Genomic DNA, 18023 nt, shown 5'->3' on the forward strand with positions numbered 1-18023 from the left:
TTGCCATTTCCTTTCGCAGGGTATCTTCCTGTTCCAGGGATTGAACCTGTGTCTCCTGCATCTCCCGCTTTGGCAGGCAGATTCTTACCTCTGAGCCACCTGGGAAGCCCGCAATAATTGATGGAGGAAGCATTAACTGCGGCCTACTGGCTCTTCCTAAAAGGTATGTCTTGTAAATGGACGAGGGTGGAAACCTATTCTCCATTACACCTGAGCACATTAGCTCCCAGATGACAGAGGACTGAATCTTGAACTACTTCTTATGCTACTCCTATGCTACTAGCCTAACTGGTTAGCTAGAGAGTTACAAGTTAGCTGCTAGCAAATTAGAAAGCATATTTGAAAATAGTTTGTATTCTTTGGATGTTATAGCACTATAAGTTATACCATCTGAAGAACCAATATTTAGCTAAAATATGGGAAAGGCAGTCAGATAAAAATAAACAGTAGAAGTCAGAAAATAAGAGACAACATCTGGTCTCTGCTCTACCACTTACTTGTTTAACCTTGGAGACATCACTCCGTTTCTCCAAATCTCAATTTCTTTGGAAAAATATTCTGACATTCCTTATGGTTGCTAATATTCTTAGAGTCTATAAGAACATTTTCACTCCCCCTTATGCTTAGTGAAAGTTTCTTAATAACCAAAAGATATTTAACTAGAGACTTATCCAGCTTTAAACTCAGTAAACAATCTTGCACTGTTATGCTCTGTTTGGAGTGGATACAACTGGTCTTAAAAACAGTTCTTAAAGAGCTAATACTAAAGATCTATGTCCCCACATAAGACCCCAACTTGTATGTCACTTGTACATAGAGAGGAAGCCTCCTCTTTTGGAGAAGGGGGAGCAGTGTTAGAACCAGGATCAAAGTCATACAGAATAATAATGACCATGTGGAACTCCTCACTGTGTCAGCACCAGCAATGCTGGTAAGGATGCTGGTGCTGCTTGCTTATAATAATTACACTGATTCCTCTTCATTAAGATCCAGGAAAGTGATTTCTGTCTTGCCTTTATATTACAAATAAAAAATACTGCCTTCCATATCAGCAAACAAAGAATGTTGCAGCCATCAAGCCATCACATTACAGCCATCTGGATGGTGAACCCTGAGGGAACTCAGGATGGAAACTCTGCCTGCCATTGCAGCCACTTCCTACAGTGCACCCTTAGGAGACTCAGGATGCCTGATGGCTCAGTGGTGAAGAATCTTCCTGTAATGCAGGAGATGCAGGAGACATGGGTTCAATCTCTGAGTCAGGAAGATTCCCTGGAGGAGGAAAATCCTGCAGGCAGAGGAGCCTCACAGCCACCACCAACAGTGCACCCTGAGGAGACGCAGGATATGAAAGCACAGGACACTAGCCCCAGACAGCTGAGATGCATATCAAAGAAAAGATTTCAGTGAGCCCAGACTCTTGCATCTTCCCATACAAATAAAAGCACTAAATTCCTTAACTTGAGATATATGGTTTTCTTTAATTAACAGTATTTTTTTTTTATTCCAACTACCTTGTCTTTGTTGCAAAAACTCCTATACGGGTATCCTAGCTACCTACCCCTTCTTCCCTCTTCGGAGCAGTCTCTTAGAATTATCTGAGATGCTGTGTCTTGGGCTTAAGTCCTCAGTTTTGTCTGTCAAATAAAACATAGCTCAACTTTTAGGCTGTGGTTGTTTTTTTTTTTTTTTCAATCGACAGTATCAAGCATTTCTCCACAGCAAATGCTCTAATTTTACTTACTGATATCAGAAATTTCCCTGTTTACCAGGTTTCCCCTTGTATTACTTTGGTCTCTAGAAATCCACAATTTTCCTACAATAAATCTTTAAATTAGCCTCTTTGTGAACTGTCCTTCAGGCTTCCCAGGTGGCGAGTGGTGAAGAATCTGCCTGCCGGTGCAGAAGATGCAGAAGACGTGGGTTGGATCCCTGAGTCAGGAAAATCCCCTGGAGTAGGAAATGGCAGCCCACTCCAGTATTCTTGATGGAAAATTCCATGGACAGAGGATCCTGGTGGGCTATAGTCCATGTGGTCACAAAGAGTCCGAGAACATGACTGAGCACACACTCTGCCGAGGGGTTCTACAGGTCCCTACAATTGTTTGTTTTCACTTCTTTACAGCTCTGTTTAAATGCTGTCCTGCATTTCCTGTAAGTAGTTTTAGAAGAAAACATTGTTTTCTTTTTGAGGGAAGAACAATGTGGTTAATTAACTAACTAAGGAATGAATGAATAACCTCCATTCTTTGGACACTTTACAATGCTTGACCCCTTCAGGCTCACAGTTTCAAAGCTCCAGAAGTGAGTCATTGTTATCCAAATACACACATGAGGTAATGATTCAGAATCTTTGTTCTGGATTTGAGGTCAGAAAGCTAGAGAGTGATGGAGTCAAGTAGTTTCCCCATCCTGTCATGACAGTTGCCAGTAAGACCTTATATCCCTCAGCTGTCATTCACACTCAGCTGAGGAAACTGAACCCACTGGATTGAGGGGCCTCTATTCTGGTGTCAAACCCTTTCGCTGGGTTGGGAAGGTCCCCTGGAGAAGGAAATGGCAACCCGCTCCAGTATTCTTGCCTGGAGAATTCCTTGGACAGAGGAACCTGGGGGAACACGATCTGTGGGGTTGCAAAGAGTCAGACATGACTAAGCCAACTAACACTTTTAAGACCTATACTATTTTTTTTTTAATAAATTTATTTATTTTAGTTGGGGGCTAATTACAATATTGTAGTGGTTTTTGCCATACACTGACATGAATCAGCCATGGGTTTACATGTGTTCCCCATCCTGAACCCCCCTCCCACCTCCCTCCCCATCCCATCCCTCTGGGTCATCCCATTGCCCCGGCCCTGAGCCCTTGTCTCATGCATCGAACATGGAATGGTGTTCTGTTTCACATATGATAATATACATGTTTCAATGCTATTCTCCCAGAACATCCCACCCTCACCGTCTCCCTCAGAGTCCGTAAAATTGTTCTATGCATCTGTGTCTCTTATTCTGTCTCTCATATAGGGTTATCGTTACCATCTTTCAAATTCCATATATATGCATTAGTATACTGTATTGTTGTTTTTCTTTCTGGCTTACTTCACTCTGTATAATGGGCTCCAGTTTCATCCATCTCAGTAGAACCGATTCAAATGTATTTTTTTTAATGGCTGAGTAATATTCCATTGTGTATATGTACCACAGCTTCCTTATCCATTCGTCTGCTGATGGACATCTAGGTTGCTTCCATGTCCTGGCTATTGTAAACAGTGCTGCGATGAACATTGGGGTACATGCGTCTCTTTCAATTCTGGTTTCCTCGGTGTATATGCCCAGCAGTGGGATTGCTGGGTCATATGGCAGTTCTATTCCCAGTTTTTTAAGGAATCTCCACACTGTTCTCCATAGTGGCTGTACTAGTTTGCATTCCCACCAACAGTGTAAGAGGGTTTCCTTTTCTCCACACCCTCTCCAGCATTTATTGCTTGTAGACTTTTGGATAGCAGCCATTCTGACTGGTGTGAAATGATACCTCATTGTGGTTTTGATTTGCATTTCTCTAATAATGAGTGATGTTGAGCATCTTTTCATGTGTTTGTTAGCCATCTGTATTTCTTCTTTGGAGAAATATCCGTTTAGTTCTTTGGCCCATTTTTTGATTGGGTCGTTTATTTTTCTGGAATTCAGCTGCAGAAGTTGCTTGTATATTTTTGAGATTAATTGTTTGTCTGTTGCTTCGTTTGCTATTATTTTCTCCCATTCTGAAGGCTGTCTTTTCACCTTGCTTATAGTTTCCTTTGTTGTGCAAAAGCTTTTAATTTTAATTAGGTCCCATTTGTTTATTTTTGCTTTTATTTCCAATATTCTGGGAGGTGGGTCATGGAGGATCCTGCTGTGATTTATGTCGGAGAGTGTTTTGCCTATGTTTTCCTCTAGGAGTTTTATAGTTTCTGGTCTTACGTTTAGATCTTTAATCCATTTTGAGTTTATTTTTGTGTATGGTGTTAGGAAGTGTTCTAGTTTCATTCTTTTACAAGTGGTTGACCAGTTATTAATAATACAGCAGCTACCAACCAACTGTGGCTATTTCAATTACTTAAAATTTAAAAATTTAAATTTCAGTTCCTAAGTTGCATACCCACTGTTCATGTGCTCAATACCCAGTGTGGCTAGTGGCTATTGTGTTTACAGCACTGCTTTGGATGAGTGTTTCTCCAAGGGCGTTTGTGCTATGGTTTGGCCTATCAAGGTTTTTGTGGTGAAACAGGTTTAGTAAATGCTGCATATTATATCCTCTCTTTAACAGTCACAATACACCGCCATACATTAACATTAAAGAAATTCTACAGTCAAGAAATCAAACTATCTTTGTTTAAATATCAGTTCCCAAATTTATTTGATGGTAGACCCCTATATCATATTGCAAAGTTTTGTAGAGTTTTGGAGCAGAGATTGGGAGATTCAGGTAGGGTCAGACCTTCATTCATTCATATGCTGCTATGATTCTCTGGGTTTCAACCAAAGTTAGGAAAGCCTAGGCACTCCCAGTGAATACTGGATATTTCTTCACATTTTCCTCATTCAGTTGAATCAAGAAATAATCACCTTACCCAAGCAGTGCCCTCAAACATTTTGAGGTCCAGTGGGTCTCCCTGGATGGTCCCATCGAGGAGGACCAGAGAGTGGCAGCTGGCCATGGCCGCACACTGTGGGCCCCAGGGCAGAGCCTTGCCTGAGGTAAAGCTGTGGGCTTCCTGGAAACTAGTAGAGAAAATAATTAGCAAGTTAAGGTCTGCAACAAAATCATTTTGCACACACTGCCCTTCAATTTTACTGAGATGAACTTTACTGATATCTCATCTCTATGCTCAAAACCTTCACTAGCTCCTCCCACCCCCATACCTTGTATGATAAATTCTGAGTGTTTGGGTATAACCACAGGGCATCATTGACTTGATGGACATGAATTTCAGCAAACTCCAGGAGATAGTGGAGGACAGGTAAGCTTGGCATGCGGCAGTTCATGGAGTGGCAAAGAGCTGGACGCAACTTAGTGACCGAACAACAACAAACAGCCTCTTGTCAGGTTGCCTGCAGCCAGCCCACAGGGTGGCAGTGTTGTGGGAAGGTAGACTGTGGGAAGGCTCAGAGCTGACATCTGCAAATTGCAGAGCTCTCTCTAGAAAACTACCCAACCCAGGCAAGAAGTCTCCAGGCCAATGGGGTAGCAGGGATGGAAAGGAAGCCTGCCTGCTGGCTCCTTTCTTCTTCAAGTAAAAGCAGGCATGGATGGGGAATTTCCCTGGCAGTCCAGCGGTTAAGATTCCACCCGTACAACTCAGAGAGTGTGGATTTGATTTCTGGTCGTGGAACTAAGATCCCATATGCTGTGCTATGCTGGGCTTAGTCGCTTAGTCATATGCAGTTCTCTGAGACGCCATGGACTGTAGCCTGCCAGGCTACTCTGTCCATGGGTTTGTCCAGGCACGAATACTGGAGTGGGTTGCTGTGCCCTTCTCCAGGGGATTTTCCCCACCCAGGGATCGAACCCAGGTCTCCCACATTGCAGGAGGATTCTTTACCATCTGAGCCACCAGGGAAGTCCATGTTGTGCAGCACGGTCCAAAAATTTAATGAATAAGTACAATAAAGGAAAAAAAAAGCAGGCATGGATTCAAATAGTTCTCACAAGTCAGCCCTTTGGCTTTCGCCCCTATTTCTTAAAACTCCTGGCATGGATATCTAGCATCAAAACTCATTTCCCTATTTGACAGTAGACGTTCTCTCCTCCCACCTTACAGCTGAATAAAAACTGTATTCAGGGTTTCTACTTCTCTCAAAGTCTCAGAGTACTAGGGGAAAAGGGGGGAAAGAAGGAATGGAAACTGCAAACATCCCTTTCCCCTTTCACTGCTCTGGTCAGTAGAGGTCTGCCTGTCTGGACCAAAACCTGATCTGTGCATCCAAGTACCCAGAAGCTGAGAGGCATGATAATAGGAACCCAGAGAGTTCACCGACACGCAGCCCAGGAATCTTCTGCAACGTCACCCTGCCTGACTACTGTTCCCTTGTGCCAGGGCTGTACCCAGGACCCTGTCACCAACCTGGAGAGGCCCTGCATGACTCCTTCAGTGACGGCAGCCTCAGCCACTGTTTGGAGCCCAGGTGGTACACCCAGAGCGCCAGAGCAGCAGTGTCTCCACTCTGACTGAGAAGGTGGGTCCCAACCCTGCAGGGAAGGGAGTTCAGGGAGGATTCTCTGAGGATGGGCACTCCCTCCTGTCTCTAGCTCTGCTTTGGGGGTAGTATTTATGTGATTGCCCTCTCCACTCCCTGTTGTTGTTGAGTCTCTGAGTCGTGTTTGATTCTTCGCGACCCCATGGACTGCGGCACACCAGGCTTCCCTGTCCTTCAATATCTCCCAGGGTTTGCTCAAACTCATGTCCATTGAGTCAGTGATGCCATCACATCCTCTGTCACCCCCTTCTTCTCCTGCCTTCAACCTTTCCCAGTATCAAGGTCTTTTCCAATGAGTCGGCTCTTCACATCAAGTGGCCAAAATACTGGAGCTTCAGCTTCGGCTCCGCTCCCTACTGCCAGCTTTTAAACCTCATCTGTAAAATTTCTAGCCATACTCCCTTCAAAACCCATCTCATTTGTTATCTCCTCCAGGTGGTATTCCTTGATCTATTCATTTTCAAAATGAATTTCCACCTTTTATCGACTATGTTATTATAAAAATCAGGACTGTGTCTTTTATCAAGCAATCATTATTATGTCTTCTTCTCTATTGTGATATCCATGCCTTAATTCTTTTCCCAGCCCATGTGGTACATTGCAGATGGGTCCATATGCACCTTTCATCTCACTAGAGTGTGAACTCCATGAGGTCTTCCTTTCTGGATTTCCCACCTCACAAGCCACCCAGGAAGTCTATGCAGTTTTAGATTAAGCACAGTCCTGATTTCACTCTTTGTTTTTTTGTTTTATTCACTCAACTCCCTAATCATCCATGTTATTCTATTCCATTTTTCATGTGGAGTTTGAAGATCTACTTTCCCTCTCTGATTCCAAATTTAGAACTCATTTAATTTAACAAGTTAGATTAATGGGGAGCCAGTAGCAGCCAATTATTATGTATATTTTATGTGAGATTCATCCCTCAACACTGGAAGGATGGACTGGAGTGTCACAAGGTAGCCCCACCAATCATACACTCTGTCTTCATTACAGGGCCTACCAGTTGTCAGCAGTAGGGACAGTCCCCCAGAGGTCCAGTCCGTCTTCTGTAAGAGTACCAGTCTACAAAAAAATTAGAGTGGGTTTTAGCAGAAGATTTAGAGCTTTTAATTACAATTTACACAAAACCCAAGCTCCTAAGAAACCAAAGTACGTTTAGCTGTCCCAAGCCCTTTCTTTTTACATTAGATGTTTATTAAAAAATATTTTCATTATTGTTTATATTTGTAGTAAATGTGATAGTCAGCTCTCCATTAGTTTTCTTTTTTTTTCCTTCTAAGAACAGACTTTCTAAATTTTTATTTTCCATTTGTTCAATGCTTCTTTTTAAAATTTAATTTGTTTTTTATATTTTATTAAAGTATAGTTGATGTAAAATATTCTACAAGTTATAGGTGTACTATATAGTGATTCACAATTTTTAAAGGTTATACTCCGTTTATACTTATTATAAAATGGTGGCCAAGCCCTTACTGGCAAACATCAAATTTTAAATTAGAGAAGAGCACCTGAAGGAAAAGATTCAGCCAGTGACAAATGATTCCCAAAAGACCATGTTGAAAATTAGGTTGAGTCTAGTCACTAATTATTACCAAATGCAAGTGTTTCATTTTGTTTGTTTACTGCCATGACCACTGCTGTTCCTGAATGAGAAAGGTTCAGTGAATAGAAATCCAACAAGAACCAGTTCAAGTCTGACTTCTCAGTTGGCACCTGCTGTCTTTCTAAAGCAGAGGTCAGAAATTTTTTCTTTCTTTGCAAGACTATTTAGTTCCTGGTCTGCCATATGGTTCACAGCTATTTCCTAAAACTATGGGTGACATGGTGACTGTCCAGATTGATAATGAAATGTTGATAAAGGGCTTTGAGACTACAGAGAGAAGTGAAGTGCTCATAATAAATATTAATTAATGCCCAGGAATGGGTTTAACTGTTAGATCAAGAGGAAAATGGTGGGGAGGGTTGATTTGCTACATCAGGGGAAAATATTTGTTAGATAATGTAGCAGAGAAAGCAAAATGGGGCTGAGTGCTATCATAGCACTTTTAATCTGCCCATTGCTTCACAGTCAATTATTAATTACAAACCTTAGTGTCTTTCTGCAGTAGGCCAATGGCATTCAGCCTGGTCTACACCCAGTCAGAGTAAGGAGGTGGCTACCATTGGCTCAGCTCTAACTGTCAGTAATGCATTGCGAAGAGCTAGGGAATGTCCTTTTCAACATTGACACTCAGGTTTCTTACACTTTTTTCCTTGAAAATCATCACCATATAAGACACTAAAGTTTTCAGTTTTCCATCAAATGATATTTTATCATCATAGCACATTTGCATTAGCACCATGCTTTACAGTGAAGTGTCTGCAGTGCTTTCTCTTCTTACAACTGAGTAACTAGGGTACAGTCTCAGTATAAAGGTGAAATGAGCAGCCCAAGGGCTCATTGGCACATAGATTAGAGAGAAAGAACCAGAATCCAGCCTTTTTGGAGACTTCCACCAGAAGACAAATGTTAAATGAATTCTGAAAAGTGTGTGGAGAGACAATGTCTGTACTGAGCTTCTGGATTAAAGAAACAAGGAAAGTGTGTTTTATTAACTAATTTGGACTTCAAGGAGAGCTAACATGCTTAATATAGGTTATTCCTTCAAGAACAACAACAGCAAAAGAAAAAGCAAAACACTACTTGTTTCATGTACCTCCTATATTTTATAAGGACTCCAATCTGTGTGATTAGATTCCAAAGGCTCTTGAGTTGCTCCATTTCAGCAAGAGTTAGCAACTTAATTCAAACTGAAATGTTTTCCTGATGATTAGATATGTTTTAAAACATCAATATCTTGAACATGAAAACAGAGATGATACCGTAGTGAAAATAGATAAGGGACAAAGTTATTTCTCTACATGAAAATAACTCCTATACAATAAAACTAGCCATAAATGGAAAAAGCACTAAATTACAGTTGCTGTTCTAAAGCAAATAAGATAGAAAAATAAAACTTCTTAGTATAAATACTAGCCCAGGCTTAGACTGAATTGAATAGAAAAGAGAGAGAGAGAACTTGTTTTAAAGTTATAACAAACCAGTATAAAACTAGAAATATATGGGAATAAATATACTCAGAAGCCCAGTGGTGAATATCTTCTAAATTGAAATAACACTAGATGGAAATTCAATTAATTGTGGAGGGCTTTATTCTAACATCATGGTGGTAGAGTTTTATAATATGAAAGCTAAAAAGAAACAGAGCATTGTACTTCAACTATCTTATCTTAAAAAGTCACACAGAAACTTAGTGTCAAATTCATGATTAGATTTCTCATTTCGCTGATTCCTAATCATGAGTCTTTGCATAATAAGATGCCATCATGACATATGGAGTCTGGCCATGTCTGCTGTCGAGCATCCTTAAGACAGTCTAGCAAAGGAGCACGAGGGCGTGGAGGGAAAAGCTTTCTACAGGAAGGAAAGAGAACACCTCTGGAAAAATTAGTTTTAGAAACAGATATGTAATGAACACATTTTGTAAATCTCCCTCTTATATTCTACACACTGGTGAGGCTGCTGAGTCAGTAATAGGAATTGCTGTCAAGAGTTGTTCTCTGGCCCTGAATCTAAAACGTAGCTACTGTTAAGTTAACCTGACAGGTTTCTTTGTCAAAGGAAACTAGAAAAGAACAGAACTGAAATGACGTAAGAGCTATGCCACTTCTACCTGGGGACCAGGACTTGTCAGGTCGACTCATGGTGTCTCTCCAGCTTGGCCTTTGCTCTCTGTTCCTGACCTCTTTGTTTAGGACAAGGAGCCATCTTTTCAGAGCACATGAAACCCTGAGCAACTGGGCTCATGGGTTCCAGCTGCATCCTGACCACGCAGCCAAGTTCACACCACCCAGAGTCTGGCTCCCCGCCTGTTGCAGCCCTGGTATCTGTGTGCTGCTGGGCTGCTCACTGCGGAGCCTGGGGCGCAGTCTGCCTGACAGCCAAAGCCAGAGCTCAGAGGTGACTCCCGCCTGAGGCAGGTAACCACACCCCAGTGCTCGACTCATACTTACTTAGCATGCGTTTCAGTGTGTTTTCATTATCTATGTTTCCCTATTACCTGCTTCCTCAACTACTTCGTGAGCTTCTCAAGAGCCCGGAACATCTCATTAATGGGGCTCTCTGCCAATGTCAATTATTTAAAAAGCAGCAAAACCTTTATAATTTATTCTCATGAAAACAAAGTGAAGACATGGAGGGACCAGACCAGACCCCTGCATGGGAGCTGGTAGACTGGGTACCCAGGTGAGGTGGTTGATACTGCAGCCCTGCCTGGTCCTCCACAGGAGCCACAGAGAGGGGTCCTGGGACCTGTCCCAGAGCAGCTGTCCCCTCCTCTGAACATATTTCCCTTCTGCCCCCTTTCCAGGCCCTAAGCACAGACAATCTCCCAGTCCTGAGGCTTGACATCCTGGGAAGCAAAGGGGAAAAAAGGGACCAGAGTGTGTAAACACAGGTCACAGCCCCTGCTTTCCAGTTCTTGAAAAGAAGCAGGGGAGGAGAAATGAATATGCTCCCTTAAGCTCTGGACAAAGCACCAAAGGAACAGAAATGTTCCTCATATTTTTCTTGCCTGAAAAAAGCCAGTCACTCATAAAAGTGATTATAGTAAGAGATTGTTTTGAAACCCTAAACGGGCACAAAAATATTAAATTTGACAGAAAAGAAATGCTTGATGTGACGGCTAAACCACTTCCTCGGGACTCGGGAGAATGGGCCTCTAGAACATGCTCTCACACCAGCTCCGTGTGTGACCTTCCTGGCCTCCGTGTTCCCATCTGTCCCAGGAGGGTGCTGGGCTAGACAGTCTCTGAGGCCCTTCCCGGCTCAGCTATGTCCCAAAATCATTAACCTCCAACCTGGGGAGTTGAGCTCATACTTTGTCAAAGCACACAAGGTTGATTTGCCCACACATATTGATCCTCTGTGGGGAGATGCAGAAGATTCTCTTTTTCTTCAGCCTTCTCTGTGCATACACAATGCCTGTGGTCAGGGCAGCTGGCAGCACAGGAGGAACCGCTATGGTGAGGAGGAGCAGGGCCATGGCCATGGTGTCTTGTGGAGAGGCCTGGGGAGGGAGGGACACACAGGTTAGCCTGGAAGAAAGCGTGCGCACCCTTCCTGGCTCCATCTCCTGTAGCACCAATGGAGTTCTGGAAGCCCAGAATAGTCATCATGAGCCAGCTGTCTTGGTTGGACTGAGTATTCTCTAGGCCAAGTCTGAGAAATCAACAAATTGTCTCCCACTGCAGAGGAAAGGAGACCCTGGACTGCATCCCACATCCTACTGTCCTTCTTGACCCAGCTTCTCTCCACTCAGCCTTCTGTCCCCCCAGAGGGCCACCCCTTCTTTGCCCATCAGGCATTTTCACACCCTCTGGACTCCTGGTCACTGGGACTAGACTTGAGTTGTGATATTTCACACATGGCCTGACCGTTGCTTTCTCAACAGTTCTACAAACTCCTCCAGCACAGCAGCTGTACCTCCTTCATCTTTGAAGTCATCTTGGAATTCATCTTACTCATCAAGATGCAGAGCCTAGCACCTTGTGAATAGAGAAGGTGATCAGCACATGTGTGGAGTGCCTGGAAACCTGATGAAAACTAGGACCAGGATTCTGTCAAGATCTCGGCATATATTTACTGCTCTGGGGGAACCAATAATAAAACTAGCTTGTTCTCACTGGATACACACCCTGGAACAAGCACTGTGTACACACACTGTTTAGTTACTCCTCACAACCACCTTGTAATGTAAATACTGTTATTTCTTCCATTTAACAGAAGAGGAAACTGAGACTTAAAAAAGTAAACAACTTTCCCAAGGCCACATGCTGGTTAAATGGTGAGGACATAATCCCTAATCGATTCAGCTAGAGGGAGGGCACAAATGTGTGACTGATATGTCATATTACCAAGCCAAGCCTCATGGAATAAGGATTCCAGGCAATCTACCGAGGATCACAGGACTAATAAAGGCAGGGCCGAGATCAAATCATAGGCTGCATAATTTTCCCATGGTCTATTAACTAATGGCTTTCCCTCTACAACCATGCCTAGGTTCTCATGACATTACCTTGGTTTTAGCCATAAAGTTCTCTTTTCAGCATTGGAAACATAGATTAAAGTTTAGTAACAATGGCTACTTGGCACATCTTTGGGCCAATTCTAGTTTATCATGAAATCCATCATTTCCTGATTTTTCCAACCCCAGCCACAGAGGAGCTTTAACCCTGAAGACTCAGCCCTGCCTAATGCTGAGCCAATGCAAATAGAAGCAGCCAAAATTCTGCAGGTCCAGACCTACAAGAAGATGGGGTGTGCAATGAGAACGCTGCTTTGGTATGTATTAGACATTGAGTCTTGCCGAAGAAGCCATCATATGCAATCACCATCAGGGCTTCCTGGCCCATAGGAGAGGGCTTTTGCTTGTTTTCCTGCTCCATGCTCATGTTCCCCAGATGAAACTAGCACACTGCCTCAAATTCCAGCCCCAGTGGTTTTGACATTCTGCCTCACTCTTTCCAGACTCTATTCTACTGGTGCCCATGTGCCCTGGCCTCCTCTGCCCTCCTTCCCCCTAGAAATGCTCTCTGAGAGTTTATTTCAGATTGCAATGACTATGCAGAGCTCAGGTTTGAACGTGAACATTGCCTGAAAATTCTCGTGACTGCCTTTGCCTCTCCCACACTCAACACACACACTTTTCTATGCCATTATCAATGCCATCAGTTTGGACATTTTAAAGAGTCCACTCACTCCCAGTTTCATACCTGTGTTTGGATCCTTTTATTCACAATGTTTTATTCTCCCCTATAAGCCCATACTGCTAAGATCCCAGCATGTTTCATAGAAGAGACTGCAAAGTTCATAACAGAATCAGATTCTCAGGACCAGAAAGGACCTCATCGGTTATTTGTGACAACTCTTTCCTGTACAGCTGTCACAGCTATTCAGAGAGACATCCAAACAAAACCAGACATCATGAAGCTTATAAAGGGAAGTGGGGACCCATATAGTACACAACTCTGTAAAAGCAGACATTCAATTTCATCTCAGAACCTAACAAGAACACAGGGCAACTCATCGACTGCATGGTGTGTTGAGTATTCCCTTGACAATGTACACACTCAAATACATCAACACTTTCAAACAGTCCAAACGTCTAGGCATGGCATTCAATATCTCCTTCAATCTGATCTAATCCTACCTTATTAGATTTATCTCATAACTGCTTGCTAGTTCCAGAATTCCTTTGTGTTTTTCTTCCTTTGCATTTTTGTCATTCAAATGTGTATATCCTTACTGCTTTCTAATCTTAAGACCAAATCTTCCCTATCCTATAATGTTTGAGAAGCATGTATTTCCTCTGAGGGAACATGTATTCCTCTGGGCTTGGATATCACAAATGCCACACATGCAGTAACCTTTCACTCCCATCCAGGTGGTGAAAGGAGCTGTGAACTTCACAACTTTTTATAGCTACGCCTTCCAATACAATTTCCACTAATCACATGTGGCTATTTTAATTTTAAAAAATTGAAAATTTATTTCCTTTATTATACCAACACATTTGAAGTGCTCAGTGAACACATAGTTAATGGCTAGCAAGTTGACCAATGTAGAGATATAGAATATTTTCATCATTCTAGAAAGGTCTATTGGATGACATTGATTCAGGATGGTGAGACTAAGAGGAAATTTTATCTAACCCTTAGTTAGGTTAAGTTCCTGAGAAAGTTATCCTATTAAAAAGCCCTATCTCCAAGTACTTACTCCATGGTACATAAATACACCAAGGGCATAGAAAAAACCCATGATTCCAAGGAAGACCAGGGACACTATGAACTTGAAGGCATCATCGTACAGTTTGAAGTTCAGAGGCCGAGGGTAGAGGATGGATCTCACCAAGTCCCCTTTGGCTGTATTGTAACCTACATGAAGATAATCACAAGTGGTGTGAGGTCCTTTAATACATTTTCCCCTAAAACCAAAAAGAAAAAAATGCTTTGCATTGAATTAAGAATTGGTTAATAGAGTCATTTGAATATGGAATTAAAACAGCATTGTTGTGACCTAGCAGTTTTACATTTATTATTATTCCAAGTTGCCAGGAAGAATAAATGGTGTTCACTTAGCCCTTCTCAATTTCTCTTGCTCTGGGGGTCAGTGCTTCAGTGGCTCAAACAATGTAACCCCCACTGCACATATGGGGCTGAGAAAAAGACCAAGGTGCTGATGAAGGCAGTGACCAGAGAACAAGAGATGCTGAGAAGAAGACTTAAAGAAAAATATGTGTTGAAAGTAATGGAAAATTAAGAGAAAAGTAAAGCACAAGGCAAGTAATCTTACATGCCTCTGGTCACGTTATTCTTAAACTCAAAACCTTCCAGACCACACACATTTTAGAATAAAGTTCAAATTTGTAGGCATGGCATTTGAGGTCTCCTGCCTCACTAGGCTTATCCCTAGTCCCTGCTTCCCAATCCCAGAAGACCTCCATGCATTCTTTCTTTTATGTTTCTTAGACACAAGTTAGCCTATTTTTCCAGCTCTCTGATATGATTGGCTAAATCGTTCCCATTGTATCAGGTTTGGCTCAAAATACCATCTCTTCAAATAAGTATTTCCAGAATTCTACTCCCATATTTCATAATCAAAGTAATTTCTCCCTCTGTCTGTAATTTAGAGCTGGTACTTGCCAGTTTCAAGAAAGGATCAAAACCACTTGGTCGTATGACATCCCTCTATGAAGTGTGTTTTGTTAGCTATAAATCCATCTGTCTCTTGTATCAGATCATAATCTTCTTTCAGGGCAAAGAGTATCTCACATTTGCTTTTCTTTAGCCCTCTATGCATAGCACTTAGTAGATACTTATTCGCCTCTAAAATACTGGCAAAAAGATTGACTACTATATATTCCAGACATTGATCAGTATGGTAAGTATAAAGCATGCCCTAATCCCACTTCCTGATGAACATCTGCTCTCCTCAAACATGGCTTTGTAGACTTTGAAGGAAAACAGCTGAATTTTCTCTAACCTGTTGCGTTAGCATTTTACAAGCTCAATTCAGGAGCTTCCATGATCTCTACTCATTAGCTTCTTAGGCAGCAGCTTGAGGGATATTCTCATGCCCACCAACTAGTTTGAGCATAAAAACCCCTCAAACCTTGATATTTTTGATTAAAAAACTAGGTAGAACAGTTGAATCATGGACTAAACTAAAGCATAGAAATATCAAAATGCAAGATATATTTTGGGCCTATGAATATGTGGGGTGGCAGAAACACAGGTCAGGGGTGAATAGAGAGAGCTGAGACCAGATCATGGAAGGTATTGATCATGTAATGTCATGTGAAAGAGTGGGACTAATATGGGTCGTCTTGAAATATTCCTGAGCATAGTATTTATGAATTGCTCCAAACTATGTTTTAGAAGTGTGGCTTGGTAACAGATTGAGGAATAGGTTAGAGAAAAATTGAGCAAAACATAAAAAAACAATATTTAAGGTGAAGTTAAAGAGACACTTTCAAATAAATATTTCTTCTGTAATAATTTAGATATGAGATGATAGCTCAGATAACATCAACTATGAGGATGAAGAAGGGGGAGGGAGACAGGACGCAGGAGGTATTTGCAGAATCTGTAGGATGTGGCGACCTATTTGGTAGGAGAGAAGATGAGGAGTAAAGACAATATGAAGAAACTTGATAGATTGTGATGATGTCTACGGAAAGAGGCACTAGAGGAGGATGAGTCCCCTTGTAGACACCTTGACTTTAAAATGTCTTTGGACCTGTTGAAGGCATCCAGCAACAGCCTGGCATATGACTCTTTGAAAAGAAAAATTTCTTAAGTGATCATGGTTGAAATTATTCTCTTGGTAATCACTTAGAGAAAGTACAGAGTGAAAAGAGAAGAAGTCTATGGACACATAGTAAAACCAACAACACAGTTTTGCCTTTGAGGAAGTGTACTTCATCCCCGTATGCACTTCAACATAAACAACAGTATTCATAATGAACAGTTCAGTTGGAAATGGCAGCAACCTGGAATAATAAGCATTTCATTGGAAACTAGAATGTGACAAACTCCATGATTGTAAACAAGATTTCCCTAATCCAGCTCCCCCACCTCTAATCATGGATCATGTTTACAAAAATGGAATCTACTGACCTGTTTGCAAAACGACTGCTCTTACTGGCCCCTGCCCAGAGGGCTTGACCTGAATAACTTCTGTTCCACAGAAAAGGACATGTTTCCGATAATCTTCCAAGCTGTGGGATTTCCAGGCTGTGGTGTTGTCCGCATGGGGCAGTGGTGTCTTTGTAACAGGTATACTTTCTCCTAAAGAAGATGGTATTTTGTTGATTTTGTGTGAACTTGGGTACTAATTTAGAGCTGGTATTCACCAGTTTCAAGAAAGGATAGAAACCACAGTTAATCTGGTTGTTCATTCCTATCTCAATAGTCAGATGACTATTCTTAAGGATGTTAAGGATGTTATTATTCTTAAGGATGCAAGCAGTGGTATATTTGATTATATTTCAAATATTTGTTTAGTATTTGCCTATCTTTCCCATACCTGGCCAGTATGGTTTACTGTTTTTTATTTTAAAAGCATCCTGTTTTAGAGAAAGGAGTTGCCACTTAATCATTTTCCTAAGTTTTCTTTAAGCCCAGCACTATTCTAGGCATGAAGAAGCTACAAAGCATGTGTATAGTTATTATTACTTGCCTGTTATTCACTTGTTTATCTGTCCATTCGTCCATTGATTTGGCAAATATGTCTAAGTGCTTATTCCATACCAGGCATTGCTCTAGATGCTGGTAATGTAATAATGAATAAAACAGAAATTCTGACCTCCTAAAGCTCAAGGAGTCAGGTCAGTAAATAACAGCAAATAATTAATTAAAACACAGTGTGGTAAATATTTTGGTAGCAGAACCAGGTGATCTGAAGATCCAACCCAAAAGGAAGATCAAGAAAGATTTCGTGTGCAAGTAATAGGTGACAATTGAAATGCAATAAGCTCAGTCAGCTTAAGGAGGAGGGGAGAGTGTTCTTAGGAGATCTAAGAGAAAGAGCATGGTGTGTTCTGGGTATTAATGGCAGTTGAGGGTGTTTGGAATGTTGAGTTTGGGGTAGAGGAAAGCAGCCCTGGAAGTACAGAGATGGGTGAGAAATGATGCCTGCAGGAAATCTGTACAATATTTTCAATACTCTTCATGCTGGGGTGGAAGGAGAGGGAAACGGATGAAGATCATCAAAAGGTGCCAACTTCTCAATAAGATAAATAAGTAGTAGGGATGTAAAGTACAACATGATAAATATAGTTAACACTGAATATGACCAATATTGTCACATGATATATATCAAATTTGTTGTGAGAATAAATCCTGAGGGTTCTCATCATAAGAAATTTTTTTTCTTTAATTTTTTATTTATTTATTTTTTGTGAGATGATGGATGTTCACTGAACTTGTAATCATTTCATGATGTAAGTCAAGTCACACTATACACCTTACTGTTTATACAGTGCTGTGTGTTAATTACATCTTTAATCTCGAAGAAAAAAATATTCTTCATGATCTTTTTTGGAGCTTGCAGTGAAAGAGAAATTAATGTAACAAGATAGGACCTCTGTTTCATCTTCCTCTTTCTGGATGACCTCAGCTGTACTTCCGTTAATTAGCAGGTCTAAAATGATACACCAGTAATGCCTAGCTCCACCTTTCCTC

General features: G+C 41.4%; 1 protein-coding gene across 1 annotated transcript in view; it reads right to left on the reverse strand.

Moving 5' to 3' along the window:
* Positions 1 to 18023, reverse strand: part of ATP13A5 (ATPase 13A5) — a 123850-nt gene that overhangs the window by 53500 nt on the left and 52327 nt on the right. The window contains exons 10-14 of the mRNA XM_081573656.1: positions 16458 to 16628; positions 14056 to 14213; positions 11159 to 11347; positions 7240 to 7301; positions 4610 to 4760 (exon numbers count right to left, since the gene is read on the reverse strand). Of these exons, the coding sequence (XP_081429782.1) occupies positions 4610 to 4760; positions 7240 to 7301; positions 11159 to 11347; positions 14056 to 14213; positions 16458 to 16628 (731 nt within the window). The remainder of the gene's footprint in view (positions 1 to 4609; positions 4761 to 7239; positions 7302 to 11158; positions 11348 to 14055; positions 14214 to 16457; positions 16629 to 18023) is intronic.

This window comes from Giraffa tippelskirchi, chromosome 2 (assembly GCF_054371585.1).
Source record: "Giraffa tippelskirchi isolate mGirTip1 chromosome 2, T2T-mGirTip1v1.2.pri, whole genome shotgun sequence".
Classification (NCBI taxonomy): Eukaryota; Metazoa; Chordata; class Mammalia; order Artiodactyla; family Giraffidae; genus Giraffa; species Giraffa tippelskirchi.